At 37.1% G+C, this 21,830-nt stretch overlaps 1 protein-coding gene across 1 annotated transcript; it reads left to right on the forward strand.

Moving 5' to 3' along the window:
• The first annotated feature begins 17,297 nt into the window (after nt 1-17,297).
• LOC149163310 (uncharacterized) lies at nt 17,298-18,254 on the forward strand. Its single transcript, XM_089430709.1, has one exon. It carries the CDS (start codon nt 17,390-17,392, stop codon nt 18,038-18,040), a length of 651 nt encoding a protein of 216 aa, XP_089286835.1. The 5' UTR covers nt 17,298-17,389; the 3' UTR covers nt 18,041-18,254.
• Nucleotides 18,255-21,830: the final 3,576 nt, after the last annotated feature.

Consider the following 21,830-nt stretch of genomic DNA (forward strand, 5'->3'; position numbering starts at 1 on the left):
TTATCATCCATAGAAAGATGAATAGACTGAGAGGATCAACAAGATATTAGAGGACATGTTGATGATGTACGTGATGCATCAACATTGAAAGTTGAAAGTGTATCTTCCACTAGTAGAGTTAGCTTACAAAAATGGGTATTACGAATCATTAAAGATGAGTCTGTTTGACGCATCGTATGGGCAGAATTGTAATACTCCCAATAGTTGGAGTGATCCAGTTAACAGGGTGTTAATTGGACCAGACATGTCGGAAGACATGGAGTGGGAAATGTAGGTAATCAAGAAGAATTTGAAAGCAACATAGGATAGCTAGAAGAGCTATGAAGATCAGAATAGGTTATTCAAAGAGTTCCAGGTTGGGGAACGGGTATACTTGCGCATCGAACCGAAGAAGAGCTCCTTGTGAATTGGATCATGTGCCAAGTTGGCACCTTAGTTTTTTGGACCTTTCAGGATTATTGAGAGGATCAGAACAGTAGCCTATCGACTTGCACTGCCTCCGACAATGAAATTCCATGATGTTTTCCATGTGTCATTTCTTAAGAAGTATGTTAAATATGTTGATCATGTGATTGACTGGTTTGTATTACAGGGGGGGCCAGATGGATAATTTCAACCGAAGCCTCAATGTGTATTATAGAGAAAGGTTCTCATGCTCGAGAACCAAACAATCGAGCATGTTATAGTGCAGTGGAAGCACTTTGGGCTCAATGAAGCTACATGGGAGATGGTGAATAAGATGCAAGCTATGTATCCTTCATTGTTTGTTGGTTGAGGCAAAGTAGTTTTCATATGATGTTTTGTATATGTTTTGGTATATGTTTGGGTGATGCTTTCATATATGTACATATGTATATGGATGTAAATACTGCCATGAGCTATGTTATAAAGCTCCAATAAGTGGTATGAGTGTCATGTCATTATAGTTTTCATGTTGTTATTTTGTCATGTTGCTTTGCTTCTTAGTGGGGGATCATTATAAATATTGCATCGAGCTATGTTATAAAGCTCCATTGGTAGTATGTTTTCCTTTCAGCAGTTTTGTTGAGGTATAGGTGTGGTTGAACACCGAGGATGGTGTCCCCCAAGGGGGAGGGTTCTGTAACAGCCCTGGTGAAAATTCCATGTAATAAAAGTTAATAAAGGAAAAATAATAACCATAGTTGATGGGACACTTATTCCAATATGAATGTTGGGTAAGGCATCCTAATGTGGGTGTTCATTGGTTTATTATGGCTAAGGAAATTGGAAAAGGCAATGGCTAAGGCTTTGGAAAGGAAAAATGGCATTTTTGGCACATTTATTTATGAAAATAATGGAAATTAGGAGAAAAGGAAGGTGAAAAGTCGTAGGTTTCATGTGAGGAGGAAAATGAAAGAAAATAATGGAAAATGAAGAAAATAGAGATATAATTGTTAAAGAGGCTTATCAGGATTAGTTGGTACCATTTTGTCAGTTCAGTTTTGGAGCTCTCTCATTATTCTATCTTTCTCTCTCACTCTTGGACACTTAGAGTTTTCTTGGAGCACTTTGGCATTGGATCAAGAAAGGTAAAGGAGGCAAGAGGAAGGAAGGAGAAAGAAAGGAAGAGAAAGATCAAGCAACTACAACAAGATTCTTTGTAGGTATTGATTTTCATGTGTTTATTCCTTGCTATATTTGGCATGCATGGTATTGCATGTGCTTGTTTGTTGTTATGGCACCGGTTTTTCTAGGTGTGCCAATGTTTTCAGCCTACCCTTGCCATTTCCGGATATCCATGGTGTGATGGGGTTCTCATGTTTTGGTTGAGCTGGATTTTTGGATGGATTCGAAGCTAAGTGAGGTGGATCTCCAAAAGAAAGAATGCATGGCCTAGTGATCCCTAAACTAGACGGTGGATTTCGATAAATCCATTGACCTAGTGACCCTTGAACCAGTCTATGGGTTTTGATAAATCCAGGTATTTTGTTCATTGGTGGGCCAAGGAATCCTCGATGGGTGAATGGCGGGATAGATGGTAAAGATTAGAGGTGGTTGCCCTTGATTAGGCCCAGGAATCCTTGCTGGTAAATGGTGGGAAATATGGTAAATCCTAGAGGGTGGAGTCTCAGTTTAAGGCCTCGTGATCCCTGGATCGGACCATGGACTGCGGAAAATACTGAGAGACGATGAGATAGGAAAATTCCTCACGATGTAGGTGGATAAATCTGGTGGTATCCATGCATATTTTTGCCTAGTGATCTAGTGGCAATCATGGTAAAGCCTGTTATCACATGTTTATTGTGTTGGCCTAGTAATATGATGTGGATTGTGGTAAATCCTGGTTAATATTGATGAGGGAAAGGTGGTTTAACCTTAGGATGACCTGGTTGGTTATTTTGGTTTTAGTCCCACATTCATGCTTGGAATAGGGAGTGAATGGTTGAAGAGAGAATTGGCTCAACCATTATATGGTCGGGTGGAATGCGGTATTCCCATCCGAGGTTGGTTTTTGCATTCATTAATAAGATTTTCTTTCCTTGGTATCTTACATGTAAATGTATTGGTTTATATGTGGATTCTATGGTTGATGTATCCTTGACATTTCTGTTGTTATTATGTTGGTTATACGAATGTATTATGAGAGTGATGATATATGACTCTCCTCATGTTTTGATTTGTAAATGAATGAATAATGTATCTATGACCTAATAGATTATAATATAACTATTGAAATAAGGGAACAATACTTCTCAGTGATTCTCAGATAAGTATGAGACCACTATGCTCATATATGTTGTTTAAACCTGTAGAATACATATTTGTGACATGTTTGAAAAAATGTTTGTCATGTCTAGTAGGGGTCGAGTCAATTCCTTATTCAATAAATTTCATTTGTATCATTATTCTGTTGTTATATTTTAGTTATGAAAGTCTCATTAAGTTCTAGGCAATGCCCTGGGCTCTGGGGCATGAAAAAGTGGAACAAATCTTGGAGTCGCATGCATAGGCTTAAGGAGAAAGGTTCTCAAACACATGCATACCCATGTTGTGGGAGCGTCTAGAGCCTCCTGGATGTATGCATGTCCATATCAAGGGAGCGTCTGGGGGTTTAATGGTCCAAAACTTCAGTTGGCCTCAGGGATTGGTTACCTTAGTGGTTGGGATGGCTCCTGAGAGTTATGTTGCTAATTTGGAAGGTCTTTGTGTTGTGTTTCCATCGATTCCATGCCCTTAAGGTCACCTAGGAGGTTGAATCCCATTATAGTGGTCTCTCATCGCATATCTACCCCAGTTGGTCGATTACTTGGGTAGATGTGGGATGAGGTTGTTACAGGTATGACCACCTTAACTATCATGATTTGTTTCTACTTAAAAAACAAAGAATGGTAGATGGACTTACATTGAATAAGAAAGACTATTATGCATGTGAAGGGTATGCATTAGGGAAGATACACAAGGAAAATTTTCCTACCCATGTAAAAACCCTTAACTATCATGATTTGTTTCTACTTAAAAAACAAAGAATGGTAGATGGACTTACATTGAATAAGAAAGATTATTATGCATGTGAAGGGTATGCATTAGGGAAGATACACAAGGAAAATTTTCCTACCCATATAAAAAAGAGAAAGGGATATCTTGAACTTGTGCATATAGATGTGTGTTGACCTATGCAAACGAGATCATTGGGTGGAGAATGTTATTAGTTGATATTTATTAATGACTACAAAAAATATACATGATTTTATTTTATGAGAAAGAAAAGTTATGTCTTTGAGTACTTCAAAGAGTTTAAAAATATAGCTAAGAAGAAAACTAGAAAATGCATCAAGATCATTCGACAAGATCAAGGGGAAGAATATACATCATGTGAATTCATCAAGTACTACAAATTCCATGGAATTGTACAATAGTAAATGGTGGCACATACTCCACAACAAAATGGAATAGCTTAAACAAATAATAGAACCTTAGTGGAATGTGCATGGAGCATGATAAAAGATAAAAACCTTACTAATACTTTTTGGGCTGAGTTGTTAGTACCACGCTTTATTTGAAAAATAAAATTCTAACTAAAAGTTTAGATCATAAGACTCCCTTTAAATCTCCTTATGGTTATAAACCAATAGTATGACATTTAAGAATATTTGGAACCAAAGTATTTTCTCATATTTTGAAAGAAGATGGGAGAAATCTTGATCCAAAAGCTATTAAGTGTATTTTCATTTATTATTGTTCTAATCTTGAAGCGTATAAGTTGTTTGATCCCTGGACACACAAAGTCTTTTCAAGTAGAGATGTGTTATTTCATGAGCATACAAATGGAGGCTATAAGGAGGATAGCTATGATGCATGCCGTATTCCTTATGATTATGATGATTTCAAAGAAGAAGTAGATGGTAAATAGTAATAGAAACAATAAGAATAATTCAGTGGCTTGGGCTCCTCGGGCAACCACAACACACCAAGAGGAGGAGAAGATTCACAACAAAGGAGGACAATAGATGAAAGCAATGAAGAACCAAGGAGGTCATCACACCAAAATCAACTAGCTATAAGGTATAAAGACTATCCCTTGATGACTACAATAATGAATATCATATAACCTTTGAATTTTTAACAAGTTAATGAGCATAAATAATTGAGAGATGCAATGAAGGAAGAGTATGATTCCATAATGAAAAATGATGCTTGGGAATTAATAGAATTGCTTGAAATAAAGTGCCCATAGCATTGAAATGGTTGTTTAAACCCAAATTTAATGTTGATGGAAGTGCAGAGAAATATAAAGTGAGATTGGTTGCAAAAGGTTACTCATAGATAAAGGGACTTGATTATGATGAAACCTTTGCGCATGTAGCTAAGCTAAAAATAATTAGATTAATGATTGCATTAGCTACAAAATATAAATGGAAACTACATCTCCTAGATGTTAAATTTTATTTTTTGAATGGGGAACTAAGGGAAGAAGTATATGTGGTCCAGCTAGAAGGATTTGTAATGAATGGTCAATGACATCATGTTTGTCAATTAAATAAAAATTTATATGGATTAAAACAAGCACCAAGATCTTGGTATGTGAAGACTGGCTCTTTCTTCATTTATAAAGGTTTTATGAGAAGTAATAGTAATCCTAATGTGTATGTCAAATCATATTAGAAGGGGCATGCTGCTTTGATTTATTGGTCTGTTGACGATCTTATTATAATAGGAAATTCATATAAGTTTACTGATGACGTTAAAATGCAACTTTCATAAGTTTTTGAAATGAAATACCTTGGTGAATTTGATTATTGCTTAGGTCTTGGAATATGGAGAGAAGTTGGTCACACATTGATTACACAAAGGACTTATACAAGAGAGATACTCAAAAGGTTCAAAATGGATCAATGTAAGGCAATATCAATACCTTTATAACAGAATGTCAAACTCTACAGTGATGACGAGACAAGAGATGTGGATACATTGTATCATCATTTGGTGGGAAGTCTAAACTATCTCACTACAACCAAGCGAGACATAGCATATTCAGTCAACATCTTGAGTCAGTTCATGGCCAAGCCTCTTGAAAGCCATTGGAAAGTATTTCAATATCTGAAAGGGAATCTTAATTTTGGTCTTAAACTTATTGTCGATTTTGACGTTAAGTTGGAAATTTATTTTGATTCAAATTGGGCCAGAAATCCTGATGAACAAAAATCAACTTCACGATATGCATTCAGCCTTAGATCTAGGATCATGGCATGGAGTAGCAAGAAATAGCCAACTATTAACTTTTTATTAATTGAAGATGAGTATAAACCTTTATTTAGTGTACTTGTGAAGCATTTTGGTTGATTCTAGTTCTTGAAGATGCAGGAGAAGGATAAGGAACACCAAATGTTATTAAATGTGATAAGAAAAGCTCCATCAAACTAGTCAATAATCATGTGTACTGTGTAAGATCAAAGCACATAGAGACCCACTATCATTTTTTTATGGAAAAGATGTAGTCTAAGGAAATGCATTCAGTTAATTGTGATACTACCTGAAATGTGGTTGACATATTTATAAACCTCTTAGAAAGGCAAAGTTTAAAATGTGTAGGAATCAATTAGGTGTGGTAGAGAACACCTTTCTACATTAAGGGGGAGTGTGAAAATAATGGATAAAGTTCTTGAATTGTTTATTATTATGGCATTGTTGTAAGTGGTTATTTTCTGGTTTGGATTGTATAATTTAATTAGGTCTTGGATCCTATCATAGAGAAGTTTGTTCAAACTCTTTAACTATGTTGTAATTCTATATATGTAATTGTTTTCTAATTAGATGAAGGAAAAATTGAATTTTCACATCTCTCAAAGTTATCTCACGTAAGAGTTGCGTCTATTATCATCCAGTTTATCTTCCATTTTTTTTACTTCCACCTCAAAGCTTTTATCAAAGCTACATATATTTTAAAATATAATCTCTATGCATATCTCCCACTACTGTAGCCTCTTGGAACTAGAAAAACACAAAGTTGACACAACAGAATACTTTATTAATTTGGGCCTAAGCCTGCACACTTTCTTACTCCACATACATCACAATGTGTCACATTATATAATGATGGGATCATTAGAATCGATCAACATAACAACATGGAAGGTAGAGTCTCTGACTCAATGATAACTCACTTACACTGGAAATCAATCACTTCTGGAACATCCCGTAACTCACATAAATCTAAGAAGTCAATCCAGCGAACATATCACATTACTAGACACTTCCATTTCTACATTATTCTAACATCCCCCCTTAATGGAGAAATGGATTTGATATAACAATGCCTGCTAGTCTAAGTCTGAGCTAGGCTTACAAATATGACTCAACTCTTTCATCTTGACTTTGTTTGCTTCAACATGTTGATGAAATTTCTTCTTGGACTTCCTGCTCCAAACTCTAACACTTTCAACTTGTTTAGTCTTCTTCCTACTCTATATCATGAACTCTGGATATTGCTTCTTATTGTAACTAGGACGATCCCAGTCCATTTCAACATGATTTCAACTTCTTTTTCAACAAGTTCATTTTTATCATCAATAGTTTCTTGTGTACTTGACTGTTTACTCATTAGTTCACAATAATATTTGATTTCCTCTAGGCTCCAATACATTAAAATGCCATGAACTTCTTCAAATGTATCCACCACTATTTCCATTTCCATATCATCTCACTCATTCATTGATTTACCATTTTGCTCATTTTCAAGAGCCTTCACCATTAAACATGTAACGCCAATTGCATCTTTTAGACCTTCATTAATCTATTCGAAGGAATTTTGAAGCCATTCTTCAATAAGCTTTATCTCGGCATCATAATCAGTTTTGGCATCTTCAAAATTTCTTGTCCCTTTAATCACTGCTAAAATTTCCTCTTCATATTCTTCCACTTGATTATCAACATCAAACAATAGTTTATCAATCAAATTCTTTTCAAATATAACTTGTAATTCATTTTCATAAAACAAACATCCATCATCAAATTTTGCAAATTCCTCCCTAACATTAATTGCGACAGAGTCCTCCATGGCTTTTCTCTGCAAAAGATCCACCTTCATCTTTGTCGGTTTCCTCAAGGCTAGTGTTTTGCATCTAGATTTTAAATCTAGATCTACGATCTGTGATCACTAATTTTCTGAGTGTTTGAATTATGTTCCAGCTCAGCTGAGCACTTTATGGCTTCACTGGATAGCGCTCCTACTCCCGGTGCTGACTCTTGAGCTCCATCTCCAGTATTTGCATAATTCAAATTCACTGCTTCCTTCACACTTCACATCACAACAGGAAGGCAACGACCTAGCCATAAGAAAGATCCAATGTAGATTCACACAACTGTATCACTCTTCTTTGACCTTCTGATGTTTCTTTTAATTCGAACAACGCTATTTGAACATCAAGTCTGGAACGACTTCACGCAACGAAGCACGCAACGGGTCACCAAAATGGGTTATCAAATTCCCCTCACACTTGAACGCTGCTCTTCGGGCTCCTTAATGCACCAAAATCTCTCAGGGATCAAACAACGCTTCTTATGTTGCATACTACGTTCAATACAATACACAGGACAATGGAGTGTAGGAGAAAAATTCATGCAGGGGCGACACATAGCGAAGGATCGTCCAGATCTCGATTAATGGTGGCAGTAAAACAAGACTGCGACACTTTAAGTGAATAAGAAATCACGAGTTTTAAAACCCTCGCCGGTCTCTAATCAAATTATTTTTCCTTTGAACAAATCAAACCAATAGTACGACAACCTCCACACAAATTTACAGATCTTACCAAACCGACAACACTTCGCCAAACTCAGACCCACTACTCCTTAGTTCCACAGGCTCTTTCCTTCACGGGGTCTGCTAACACTTGTCTCGGGCTCCGATCTTCCTTTATGCAGGTCAACAAATGTTCCAAGTATGACCGTCGTTGGGGGTTTACACAGGCTCCCTGGGGTTCTTGAATATCCTCGGGTCGTTGCAATAACCATAGGCATCTACAACGCTCGGCTCAAATTTGACGCATGACTGTCAATGTTTAAATTTGACGAAACCTTCAAACCATGGTCCTCTTGGTGGCGATGATCTTCGACTATTTGAACTTCACATTTGACTCAACACACTTCAGGTATGCAAATTGACCACAAATGCAGCTCCAAAACACCTTTCTACTCAGAGCTTGAAGATCCTAGGCACAATACGCAAGATCTACTCCTGGATCATAGCCACAGATATTACGGATCACACCGATCCGATGGGGTTACAACCATATGGCCCCCAAACTCTGTCTATCTTCAAAATTCCTTTGTATCAAGCAAATACCATAAAAGGATCTCATATCCATTTTTGCGCATCACATAACAGGTTCTAGGTTCTTTTGATACACACACCCACTAGAACACAACACAAATGCTTACACAAAGCAGTGATAACAATGTTAACACTCACATGCAATCCAGTGACACTCTCATTAAGTAGCTCTTACCCAAACACTCACAGCGTCGACACCTTTGGCCAACAACAACTAACACGCAGATCCATGCACGAATTTCAGCCCGTAAAACACTGCATCAATATCAAAACAATCCAGATCGCACTTTCTATAATAACACTAATCTCTGTTGGAATGTTAATTCCAACTGCAGGCGGACAAGGACAGCGATGGCAGCCGACTCAGTCAGCACGCTGCATCCAAAACCACCGCAGTGAAACCACAAAACCGCCCAGGGTATATCGCACCGCTTTTGTATAAAGGTGGTTTCCGTATTGTTGGGCTCCGATAAACTTTGGAGGCGACGCGTGTCACCCGCATGACATCAGCCAACAAAATTCATCGGGCGTTAAAGTCCTGCCGCAAACTGCCTTCCGATATCAACTCCAGCCGTCCGATCTCCTCGCGCGTCCTCAGCCGTTGATTGTCTAAAGCTGCATACGGACCTGCATACGAGCCAGAATTTAAATGGTGTGCGTGGAGTGTAAGATTTCCCGTTGACCAACACCGAAGGAATTGAATGGAATTTAATGTCTGTACGTAGATGGTAGGCGCAATTTTAATTTTAATGTTTTTATATAGTGGAAGTATGGGCAGCGATTTCGTGTGTTGACTATTTCTGTCTTCACATGTGATTTACATTAAAAAAAATATACACGTTGTGTGTTAAAAAGAAATGGAGGCAGCGTAGGTTAATATATGGTAAGTTGTAAAATGCACCGTAGTGCATGGGAAGATGAAGAACGCATATGCCAGTTTGTTGCCCAATGTATGATGCATGTAGAAAATATTGCAGAGCAGTGTAAAAAAAACAGGGGAGCGCATGTATTATTTGTTTTTGTTGGTATTGCTCATTGTAAAGAGAAGGTAAAGAGAAGGGCGTAGTGTAAGAGAAGAAAATGCACAGCAGTGCATGAAGAAAAGAATAGTGTGAGCCAAATGAAAAGAGCTCGTGGGTTGAATCTTTTTTGTGAAGCATTGTAAAATGATGGTGCAGTAAAAGGTGAAACACACAGCAGTGTGTAAAAAGACAAGAACAGTGTTGTAATGTTTTGTGTGGCATTTTTGTGAAACAGAGGTGTAAGAAAAACCATGTGTGGTTTTGTACAGAAGTGTATAAGGAAAATGGTGGAGCGCATTTGTATGCATATGTAAATTTTATTTTACAGCAGTAAAGTGTTTTTCACTGCAGTGAATGTAAAAGGGGATTTACAGCAGTAAACCCAGCTCAGTAATTTCTCAGGGTGAAAACAGAGTTTTTGTTTAATATTGTTTTTGGTGAATTCCTCTCAGCAAAGAGGATGAATGTTTGTATGAGGCTTTATATTTTAAGCAATAGAAATGTTTTTATGCTGTGTAATGGACTGTTATGAGTCATTTGGTTTTATTAGCTTCGCTGTGCAAAGGTCCTGGAAGAAATGAAACAGAGCATTGGCTCTGTGGTATTTGCATGATTGGTTTTGGTATTTCCCATTGAAAAATACCCAACAGTGGTATCGGAGCTAGTCCAGGCTCTTTGAAGACTCAAAGAAGCTGAAGGAAGGTGTTGTTGCAGCAGCAGTCAAACTTCTCCAGCAGTGTGAAATCTCAGCCAAAAGGATTAAGGTATTCCTCAAGCTTTCCCTTGTGTTACTGTTATAGAAACAGTCAGTGATTAAAAAACACAGTCAAGTATTTGAAGACTAGTTAAGAATGGCAAGGTCAAAGAAGAAAGCATCCAAGCCTGCTAAAAATGTATCTCCCTTTTCTACTAAACTAGAAGGCAATCTGTTTGAAAGCATTGTATTTGAGGTTCCAAAGTTTGATGGAAACTTTGATGTATGGGAAATAATGATGAGGGCTTTCCTAATGTCTGAGGGGATTGAAGTCTGGGAGTCAGTGATTGATGACAGCAAAATGGATAAAGAATCCATGGAGTATGATGCACAAGCAGCAAAGACTATCTTGGATGGACTCCCTGATTCTGTGAAGAGGAATCTAGGAAGATATACATCAGCAAAGGATATATGGGACAGACTGCATGACCTTCATGCAAAGGGAGCACTGACCATGACAATGAGTCAAGAAGAACCCATCATAGAAGCTGAGAATGAAATGCTTGACCTCATCAAGCTTCAAGTAAAAGAAAGGGATGAAGAGCTCGCCAAGCTGAAGAAGGAGCTTGACCAATGCAAGAGGAAACATCATGAAGAAGTCATATCCATGACAAATCAGCTGAATAGTGCAAAGAAGCAAGCAGATGTCTTGACAAGTGAACTTGAACAAAGACAGAAGAGAGTGAATAAGCTTGTGGAAGAGATTGGACAGTACAAGGTAGAGGTCTCCTCCCTTAAGTCCGAACTACAAGAAGCCAAGAAGCAGGCACAAGGAGCTGAAAAGAAAATGGAGAGCAGTCAAGCAGAAATCTCCAAAATGAAGTCTGATATTATCTCCTTCAAAATAGTAGCAGCTGAAGCTACTCATAGCAAGGAAGAAACTGAGGGACAACTAGCAAAGAAAAATAATGAATGTGAAAAGTTAGAAGAAGAGATTGTCCTCCTCAGGAAGAAGTTTGAAGGGATGAACAAGATCATGAGGAGCTCTCAAGCTTTGGATGACATGCTCAGCTATCACAGATCTCCATCTGATAAATCAGGACTTGGGTATGTAGGTGAACCCTCAAACAAGGATGAAGATGCTTTAAGCAAAGGAGATGTGAAGAAGCCAGAAAGAGATGGTGATGCTCCTAGTTCCAGCAAAGGCAAGGAGAAAAATGAAGGCAGCAATAGAAGAGATCCAGCTCCAAGAAGAAATGTAGCTGATGGCAAAGAGGCAAGAGGCAATGGTGATCAACGAAGAATCTCAAGGCAGCAAGGCTTCAGAAGTGCATCAAGAAAACCTCCATCTCACAGGCACCAAAGTTCATTTTATGGTTATTGTTATGCTTGCTCAAACTTTGGTCATATGGCAAAAGATTGTAGAGCATTTCATGGAGATAGATGTTGTGGTCCCCGACAATCTCCAAGAAACAATTTTAGAAGAAATCATGAAATGTCATTCATGAACAATGTTGAATGTTTCAAGTGTCATAACATTGGGCATATGGCACAAGATTGTAACTTAAGATGGGCTGCTATGCAAGCTAGACCCATGCAAAAGAAGAGAGTTACACAAGTATGGAGAAGGAAGGAAATGCAACCTGAAAACCCCTTGAACTCCCCAGTGGATCTAAATTTGTTTTGAGAAGAGTCTACCAAAAGAAGACAAGCATACACTAAAGGGGAGCTTGAATTTTTTTTGTTTTGTTTGCTGAACTGTATTAACAGTCATTTGTTGATAGAGGATGTATTGCAGCACAGCAGTTGCAAATGAAATCTTTGTTAATCCCTTTAAAAGGTAATATGCAGCAGTGATGATATCAGCAATGTTTTTTGCTTTGTGTTTATGCAATATGCATAGAAATGCATAAAGAAGAAAAGATGGCAGCGCTGAAATGTAAAGAGCAGCAGCGAGATAAGAGAAAAATGCAAAGCATGGAAACCCTCACAGCAGTGGGAAGACCAAACATAAAACAACAGTTTGGAATTTTTTTATGGAGCACATGGATTAGAATGAACAGCAGTTTTGAATTTTTGCATGGCAATGGAAGGTAGTTTCCTTCTATGTAATGTGAGAGAATATACTCACAGCAGAATGAGTGTAATGCACAGCAGATGAAATGTTTTGGGAATGAAAATGCAAAGCAGTGAGAAGAAAATGAGAAGAAGGCAAAATGCAGCAGAACGTAAATGCCCAGTGGCTGAGAATGCAATGAAATTTTTCACACAGCAGTGAAAAATGTAATTTTTTTTGTATGCAATGCAACATGCAAAGAAATGCATAAAGAAAAACAGGGACAACAAATTTTTAATGCACATGGATGTATAAGAATGTGTGTGGCAGCAGAAAGCCAAAGGAATTGCACAGCAGTGCATTGTGTAAAAAAAAAATTTTGAATGAAGACTAAGATTGTGTGAAGCAAGGGTGCATAAGAAAAGGCAGCAGCCCGTGTTATTTTTTTTGTGTGGAGAATGAAGTGCCAAGAGTATGGGCACAGCAGTATGATGAAACAAAAGGCAGTGACAGTGCAAATTGTAGAGGCAACACAACAGCAAGTTATGGACAGCAACATGATGACAAGAAGGAGAAGCACACAGAAATGCAAATGTGAAAAATGCAGCAGCAAAAAGTTTTGAACAGCAGCACATGCAAAAGAAATTTTCCTTACAGCAATAAAGGTAAATGTAATGAATTTGTTGAAATGCAATATATGCAACAGCAGTAAATGTAAGAAATGTTTACACACAACAGTGTAAATTTGTAAATTGGGACAGTGTAATTGTTCCAAGAAAGACAGAGTATTTTGTCTTTGAAAAGTGCACAAGCAGTGCAAGTGTAGACACAACAGTGTGGGATAGACACAGTAAAGAAGATGGCACAACAGTGCAGCAGAGAATATGCATCAGCATAAAAGAACATTGTAATGAGTTTGCACACACAGCAGTGCAATGATTGTTTGTTTTGGAACTGCATTTGAAGCAGTCATTCGGTGAATCCCTCTGTTGAGAGGAAGATGCTCTTTAGCATAATTTGGTAAATCCCTCTATCAAGAGGATGATGCTTTTCAGCATAGTCACAAGTGAATCCCTCTGTCAAGAGGAAGGTGCTCTTCAGCACATTGTTATGGTGAACCCCTCTGTCATGAGGAAGGTGCTCTTAAGCACAGTTTCAGGTTAATCCCTCTATTAAGAGGAAGACAACTTTGTTGTTTGTGGAACTGCATCAGAAGCAGTTGGTGAATCCCTCTATGTGAGGAAGATGTCTTTGTAACAGCAGTTGGTGAATCCCTCGATGTGAGGAAGTGTTTGGGTATGTTTGAACGCCCAGCAGTTGAAATTAAAGGGGAGTGTTGGAATGTTAATTCCAACTGCAGGCGGACAAGGACAGCGATGGCAGCCGACTCAGTCAGCACGCTGCATCCAAAACCACCGCAGTGAAACCACAAAACCGCCCAGGGTATATCGCACCGCTTTTGTATAAAGGTGGTTTCCGTATTGTTGGGCTCCGATAAACTTTGGAGGCGACGCGTGTCACCCGCATGACATCAGCCAACGAAATTCATCGGGCGTTAAAGTCCTGCCGCAAACTGCCTTCCGATATCAACTCCAGCCGTCCGATCTCCTCGCGCGTCCTCAGCCGTTGATTGTCTAAAGCTGCATATGGACCTGCATACGAGCCAAAATTTAAATGGTGTGCGTGGAGTGTAAGATTTCCCGTTGACCAACATCGAAGGAATTGAATGGAATTTAATGTCTGTACGTAGATGGTAGGCGCAAATTTAATTTTAATGTTTTTATATAGTGGAAGTATGGGCAGCGATTTCATGTGTTGACTATTTCTGTCTTCACATGTGATTTACATTAAAAAAAATATACACGTTGTGTGTTAAAAAAGAAATGGAGGCAGCGTAGGTTAATATATGGTAAGTTGTAAAATGCACCGTAGTGCATGGGAAGATGAAGAACGCATATGCCAGATTGTTGCCCAATGTATGATGCATGTAGAAAATATTGCAGAGCAGTGTAAAAAAAACAGGGGAGCGCATGTATTATTTGTTTTTGTTGGTATTGCTCATTGTAAAGAGAAGGTAAAGAGAAGGGCGTAGTGTAAGAGAAGAAAATGCACAGCAGTGCATGAAGAAAAGAATAGTGTGAGCCAAATGAAAAGAGCTCGTGGGTTGAATCTTTTTTGTGAAGCATTGTAAAATGATGGTGCAGTAAAAGGTGAAACACACAGTAGTGTGTAAAAAGACAAGAACAGTGTTGTAATGTTTTGTGTGGCATTTTTGTGAAACAGAGGTGTAAGAAAAACCATGTGTGGTTTTGTACACAAGTGTATAAGGAAAATGGTGGAGCGCATTTGTATGCATATGTAAATTTTATTTTACAGCAGTAAAGTGTTTTTCACTGCAGTGAATGTAAAAGGGGATTTACAGCAGTAAACCCAGCTCAGTAATTTCTCAGGGTGAAAACAGAGTTTTTGTTTAATATTGTTTTTGGTGAATTCCCCTCAGCAAAGAGGATGAATGTTTGTATGAGGCTTCATATTTTAAGCAATAGAAATGTTTTTATGCTGTGTAATGGACTGTTATGAGTCATTTGGTTTTATTAGCTTCGCTGTGCAAAGGTCCTGGAAGAAATGAAACAGAGCCAATGGTATTTGCATGATTGGTTTTGGTATTTCCCATTGAAAAATACCCAACAATCTCTCCTTAACAGATTCTGGGCGAATGTTCTTGGCGTATGCAAACAACAACAAAATTTACTGAGAACAAGCACAATTTTACGAACACCAACCACCAAACAACTTCACATTTACCAAACAACCTTACAACGGTCACAGATCTTGGTCTCCTCTCTCATAGATCTGAATCTCTCTGGATCTCCCCCTTTGGCTCCGATACCAAATTAGAAAAACACAAAGTTAATACAACTGAATATTTTATTAATTCAGGCCTAAGCCTACACACTTTCTTACTCCACATATATCATAATGTGTCCCATTATATAATGATGGGATCATTAGACTCCATCAACATAACAACATGGAAAGTAGAGTCTCTGACTCAACCACAGCTCATTTACACTCGAAATCAATAACTTCTAGAACATCTCTTAACTCACATACATCTAAAAAACAATCCAATAAACCTATCACATTACAATTACTAAACACTATTATTTCTACATTATTCTAACACTCAACCTAACAAACCTATCACATTATTATTACTAAACACTTTCATTTCTACATTATTCTAACACTTAGAAAGCTTAGGCTAATCAACCACGTAATCCTTTCCGTTTTTGGTGGTACAATTAGTGGCAGCCAATATCATGAACGACGAACCCAAAAAAATTGATGAGTAACAAAACTAGTACAACCGACTCAGATACTAAACGCAATGCATAAAACGTTCTGCCGCGTTATACAAACTTTCTAACTTTTGTACCAGGATTGTCCTGGGCCAACGCCCATCGACTAGCCTCATGATTCATGCAAACTATAATGTTATTATTTAACTTCCCATTGATTCATGTCAGTGCCAACATGAAGTCTTACCATCTCTCTGTAGACAAAGAATGCTTCTATCACAATGTATGCTAGTTGTGAGGTTATATATATGTTAGAAGCTCTCGTGTTATTCATTCCATTACAAAATGTGTACAATGTTTCACGAAAACGGGTGAAAGCGTTAGCAAGATCTAGATTCAAATAGTTTTTTTAATTCAAATATTTTCCTATGGCTATAAATAAATAAAAGTAATTGGTATTTTTTTCAAATATTAATTTATTTTGTAATTTTAATTTTTTATTATTATAGATTTATCTTAATCACTGATTTATATTTATCAAAAATTTGAAAGTACAAAATTTTTCTTTTAAATTTTACATTATCAAAAAAATATTTAAATATAATAATATTTGATGCTTCCGCTCTTATAAATGTAGAGTATGCCGTAAAACTGCTTCTGCTTGGCTAAGAGCTCGTCTTCCTCGGACGTAAGGAAACAGGTTAACGGCCCAAGACCCAGAGGCATCTGGCAGGAGTGAAAGCCTGCTCCCTTACGGACCACCAGCGGGTTATTACAGGTGGCGTGGTTTTCCTTGATAACAGTGATGAGTTAAACCGACATTCGCGGATAGCAGCCAGAGATGGCTGTCCTCACTGTTGGTTTGACACCTGAGTTTGATAGGTTTTGCCACCTTTGGAAAAAAAAAAAATGTATGATTAAGATAAATCTATACTAAATATGATAATTTAGTATAAAATATAAATAGCAAACTTGCAATGTAAAACTAGACTACGTGTGAGAATGATGTGCTTTTCGTTATCACGTGTGATAATGATGCCCTCCTATGTGTTACAAGGTGTGGAATCCATTGTATTAGAACATGAAGAAAACGTGGACAATATTTGTATCGTTTGAGGGATGAAAAATTCCACGTCAACAAAATCAGTATGTCCCACGTGCAAGTGGGTTGCAGACTTGCAGTAAAATATTCGTCATGGCTTTCGTTATTACTTGCGTGACTGCATTGCGTTCGAGTCAACGGTCCACTTCATACGTTAATATACACATGAGTTGGTCACGTAAAAGGAACTGAGAGAACGCATTCTTTGAAAACCCACTTGGTTGAATTACGTGAATTATTGGTAATATGTTGTCAAATTAATCCACCTCCGCCCACCCAATGTCCGCTATATAAATAGAGATAATCGTTGTCCTTATGCAATACACAAAGAGCTTCTTTGGATCTCTTTTGTGCGCATATATAGGACTAAAGTCTTCTCTGGATCTCTTTTGTAAACAAACATACCAGGAAATATCTGCAGAATGGGTAACATGCTACTGCGAGGAGTCATTCACCGTCATGGTCGACGGATAAAGATAATGAAAGCCGACGGAACGGTGATGAAGCTGCGGGGTCCTCTCTCTGTGAAGCAAATACTCATCGATTATCCAAATCATGGGATTTTTGAGGCACCCGCTGATCCTCCACTTGGGATTGGCAATTTCAGTCGGCCTCTTCCCGAGAGGACAGGGCTTGTAGCTGCTCATCTCTATTATCTCATCCCTTTATCGCAGGATGAACTCATCAATTACAACAACAATCGCAACAGATCAGGGCCCTTTGCAAGAGCTTCTTCTGATCATAGCATCCAAATCCTCAGTTCCAGGTTACAGCCACCGTCTTCTGGAGACATAAGCAGAGATTCAATAAAACAAGAAGAAACAGATTGTGCAGTTAATAGAGGTGGCCTCACCATGATTTCTTCTTCCCACTCCACCGACGGATCCACCTTGCGTGTGAAGCTTCGGCTTAGAAAAGAAGACCTCGTTTCATTTCTTTCGGCCAATAATGTGCACATCTTGAGGGAAAATCTAGTGCTACCTCCATCAATTGAGAGTGCCGCTCGGCAAACTCAATGGAAGCCAAGTCTTGATACTATCGCTGAAACCGACAGCCCACTTGGAGATTTGTGAACATATGCGAGAGAGACTGCACGCTATACTGGGCATTCTCTTCTTCTCTTCTTCTATGGTTGGAATGTAATATAGTTCGCGTGTATTCATTTATTGACTGATTTGTATTCGAAGGCTGAAGTTTCAACAAATTAATGTTTGTAAAAATATTTTAATATGGCGCTCGGATCTGTGAGAGAGTTGTACCTCGAGAATCCCTTTCTGAACTTTCACAAAGATATACACACTGTTTTGTTCTATATACTCTTTAAACATATTGAATATATGCGGTTGTTAACATATAACTAAAAAAAATGAAAATTAAAGATGGAGCAGAAATTGTTTTTCTTAATATTTAAAATAGTTAAATAGATTGTATAGAAAGCATCACCAATAAATGACTAGAGTGAAATTTGACTAAACTGAAGTAAATGTAAATTAGCTATGACATTTAATGGAAATAAATGTAATGACCCTAATAAAGGCATTTACAATGCCTAATTTCTCTCTTTGAAATTCAAATATATTTTTTCCCAATGGGCAAGGTGATCTTTGGAACCACAAACAAAAAGTACTATGTCCCCATCATTGACAAGCTCATAGATGAAATGAAATTGTTTATCAATGTTCTCTTTTTATGAAAGACATGATTTTTTATAAAGAAATTGTTGAAGTCTTATCACAATAAATAGGAGTTGTCTCCTTTTGAACATTTGAGAGATCTTTCAATAATCTTTTCAGCCACACTGCTTGATAAGCTGCTGAATTTGTTGCTATATAATTTGCCTCTGGAGAAGATATCGAAACGATTGACTGTTTTCAGATGACCATGAAATCAGATTGGTTCCAAGATGAAAAACACACCATGAGGTGTTTTTGCAATCATCTAAACTCCCTGCATAATCATTGTCTATATAACTTGAAAGTGAACGATTTTCAGAACGTGTATAGAACAAACCATTGTCTATGGTCCCTACAATATATATTAAGATCTTTTTTGCAACCTTCCAATGAGAAATCTTAGGTGACTGCATAAACCTAGAGACAAAACTAGCAACAAACATGATATCAGGTCTAGTTGTAGTAAGATACAACAAACTACCAACTAGACTTTTATACAATGTGGGATCAACTAGTGGTGCTACATCTTCTTTTCTCAGCTTGGTGCCTTGAGAAATTGGTGTATCAGATGGTTTGCAATTGGTCATTCTAAACTTTTGGATGGTGTCAGTGGCATATTTTTGTTGACCAACAAAAATGTCATTAGCAAATTGCTAAATTTCAATGCCTAAGAAGTATTTCATGACCCATGAAGTATTTCATGACCCATAGATGAGTCATGTCAAACTTCTTCTTGATGTACTGTATCCTGGAGACTTGTTGTTGGATATTTGTTGAGAACATACACTGATGTCGAAACTGCTTCAGTCCAATAGTCATTTGACAACTTCTCACGAAGCATACATCTGGCCATGTTCATGATTGACTGATTTTTAGCTTCTGCCACTCCATTCTGTTTGGAGTATATATTGTTGTGTTATGCGTGATGATTCCTTATTGTTTACAAAAGGCTTTGAAGTCATTGGAACTGTATTCTCCTCCTTTGTCTGACATGCGAACTTTTAAAGGTTTTACACTCTGCTTTTCTTCTTCTACTTTGAATTCTTTGAACCTTTCGAATGTATCTGTTTTGAGAAAATAAACCCATATATTCCTGCTATAATCATCAATGAAGGTGATAAAATAAAGATTACCACCAATGGACTGTGTCTGCATTAGGCCACATATATATATGTATGGACTAACTCTAATGGCTTTTTTTCTCTAGAGGAAGATGTCGGAAAACTCTCTTTTATGCTTTCCTAGAATACACATTTCACAATTACAATCTTTTTCATTCATAATAGGGAGACCAATGGTCATTGAATGTTTTTGAAGCCGAATTGGACTCTTGAATAGGATGTGGCCATACCTAGAATTCCATAATTGAGATTCATTTATTCTTAACACATTGTTGGCAAAGACTGTGAGATATTCGACTTCTATGAATCAATGGAAACATCTTATTCTTGTTTTTTTCAACCTTTTCTATCAGTCTTCTCTTGGGAGGTTTGTCATAGATATAACATGTGCTCCCTTGAAATGTTACATCATAACCATGTTCCATCAATTGACCTATCCTAATGAGGTTATGCTTTAGATGTTGAACATAATAAACATCACATATGTATTTTTGTTGATTCTGTTCGGTAAGAATAGGGACAATACCTTTCCCTTCAAATTCAATGCATGAACGATCTCCAAGAGTAATTCTTGATGTTATGGAAGCAACAAGATAAGAAAGAAGATTTTTGTTACATGTCATATGATTGTTGTAGCCACTATCCAACAGCCAAATATCATCATTGTGAGTGTCTTCGGAAAGATGGCAAGAAAGGAACATTGTCTCAGAGGATTCTCCTTCATTGTTGGAGAGATGGACACTGCCTTTGTGCTCATTTGACTTCTGCTTTCTCAATTTGTGTTCATAATTCCCAAATCTCTTGCAGTAATAACATTGAACATTAAATTTGTTTCATGTTCTACTTCTCTGTGTTTGGTTTTGTTGAGGTCTCCACTGCTTTGTTGCATGATGATGTTCTAATATGCCTCTTCCTCGGCCTCTACCTCACTTGTTGCCACCTATATATCCTCTACCTCTTCCTCTGCCAAGAGAGAGATATGCTTTGAAAGCTTGTTCCATGGAATATAATGCTAGGTTAAGTCTTGTCTTGTGTGTTAGAAGTGATCCAGTTAATTTCTACTGAGAAAGTTATAAAATCTTTGGATTCCAGAATGGTTATTACAATCATGTCATATTTCTTTGGCAGGCTTCAAAGGACTTTTTCAACAATCTTCTGATGTGTAATGGTTTCACCAATGAGTTTGATCTGATTGACTATTCTCATGACTCTAGTCATGAACTGATCCACATTCTCTATGTCAGTCATCTTAAGGGTTTCAAACTGAGCTCTCAATGTCTGCAACTTAACTTCATTGTATCATTACCCTGATATGTAACTTTCAAGATTTGCCAAGCTTCCTTTGTTGTGGATGCGCTAGTTATTTTGTCAAAGATAGAGTCATCGACTGAGGTTTTTATCTAACATTTGGCTCTATGTTTTTTCTTTCTAAGTTTTGTAGTGGCATTCCTCTTATTATTTTTCATGGCTGTTAATTTTCTTGGGTTGGATCTATATAACCATTCTGCAAGGTATCTCAACAATCTTGGGCTTGCAAAAATAGCTTCATTCTTAAAGATCAAAACTTGTAATTTTTGCCTAACAAAATTAAAATTTGTGGCAAAGAATTAGAAAAAACTATTTTTTTAAATACCTATATATATCTCTTTATTTTTATTTTTATTTTTAAATCACTTTTAAATATCAAACACGGCATTTCTATAAAAATTATATATATTTTTTAATAAAATAGGTTTTTTTTTTTTTTAACCAACCTTGATTTTTCTTAATACCTCAAAATCTCTTTTTTTTTAACATCTCCCTTTTTACACCTTAAAAAATTCTCATTCTATACAACGTATTAAAATGAAGTTTAAAAATAAATAAATTAAAAGAACGTTTCAAAATACTTTTTGAAATAAAACCCTTTTAAAAAAAGGCTTTTGCAATAACTCTTAATAGGAGGCCTAAAGAGGCCTAAAAAAATCACCAATTTCATTTCATACAAATTGGAGATTTTTTCATTCATTAGAAATGGAATTTAACAACGTACCCAGATCGAAATACGATCGTGCTCCAATTTGAAATTC

The sequence above is a fragment of the Pinus tabuliformis genome, chromosome 5_1, assembly GCF_031772625.1.
Source record: "Pinus tabuliformis cultivar Carrire ecotype Pingquan chromosome 5_1, CPIR1, whole genome shotgun sequence".
NCBI lineage: Eukaryota > Viridiplantae > Streptophyta > Pinopsida > Pinales > Pinaceae > Pinus > Pinus tabuliformis.

What these genes read in the sequence shown, in the direction of transcription:
- LOC149163310 (XM_089430709.1), top strand. Translation starts at nt 17,390, where the DNA reads ATGGGTAACATGCTACTGCGAGGAGTCATTCACCGTCATGGTCGACGG.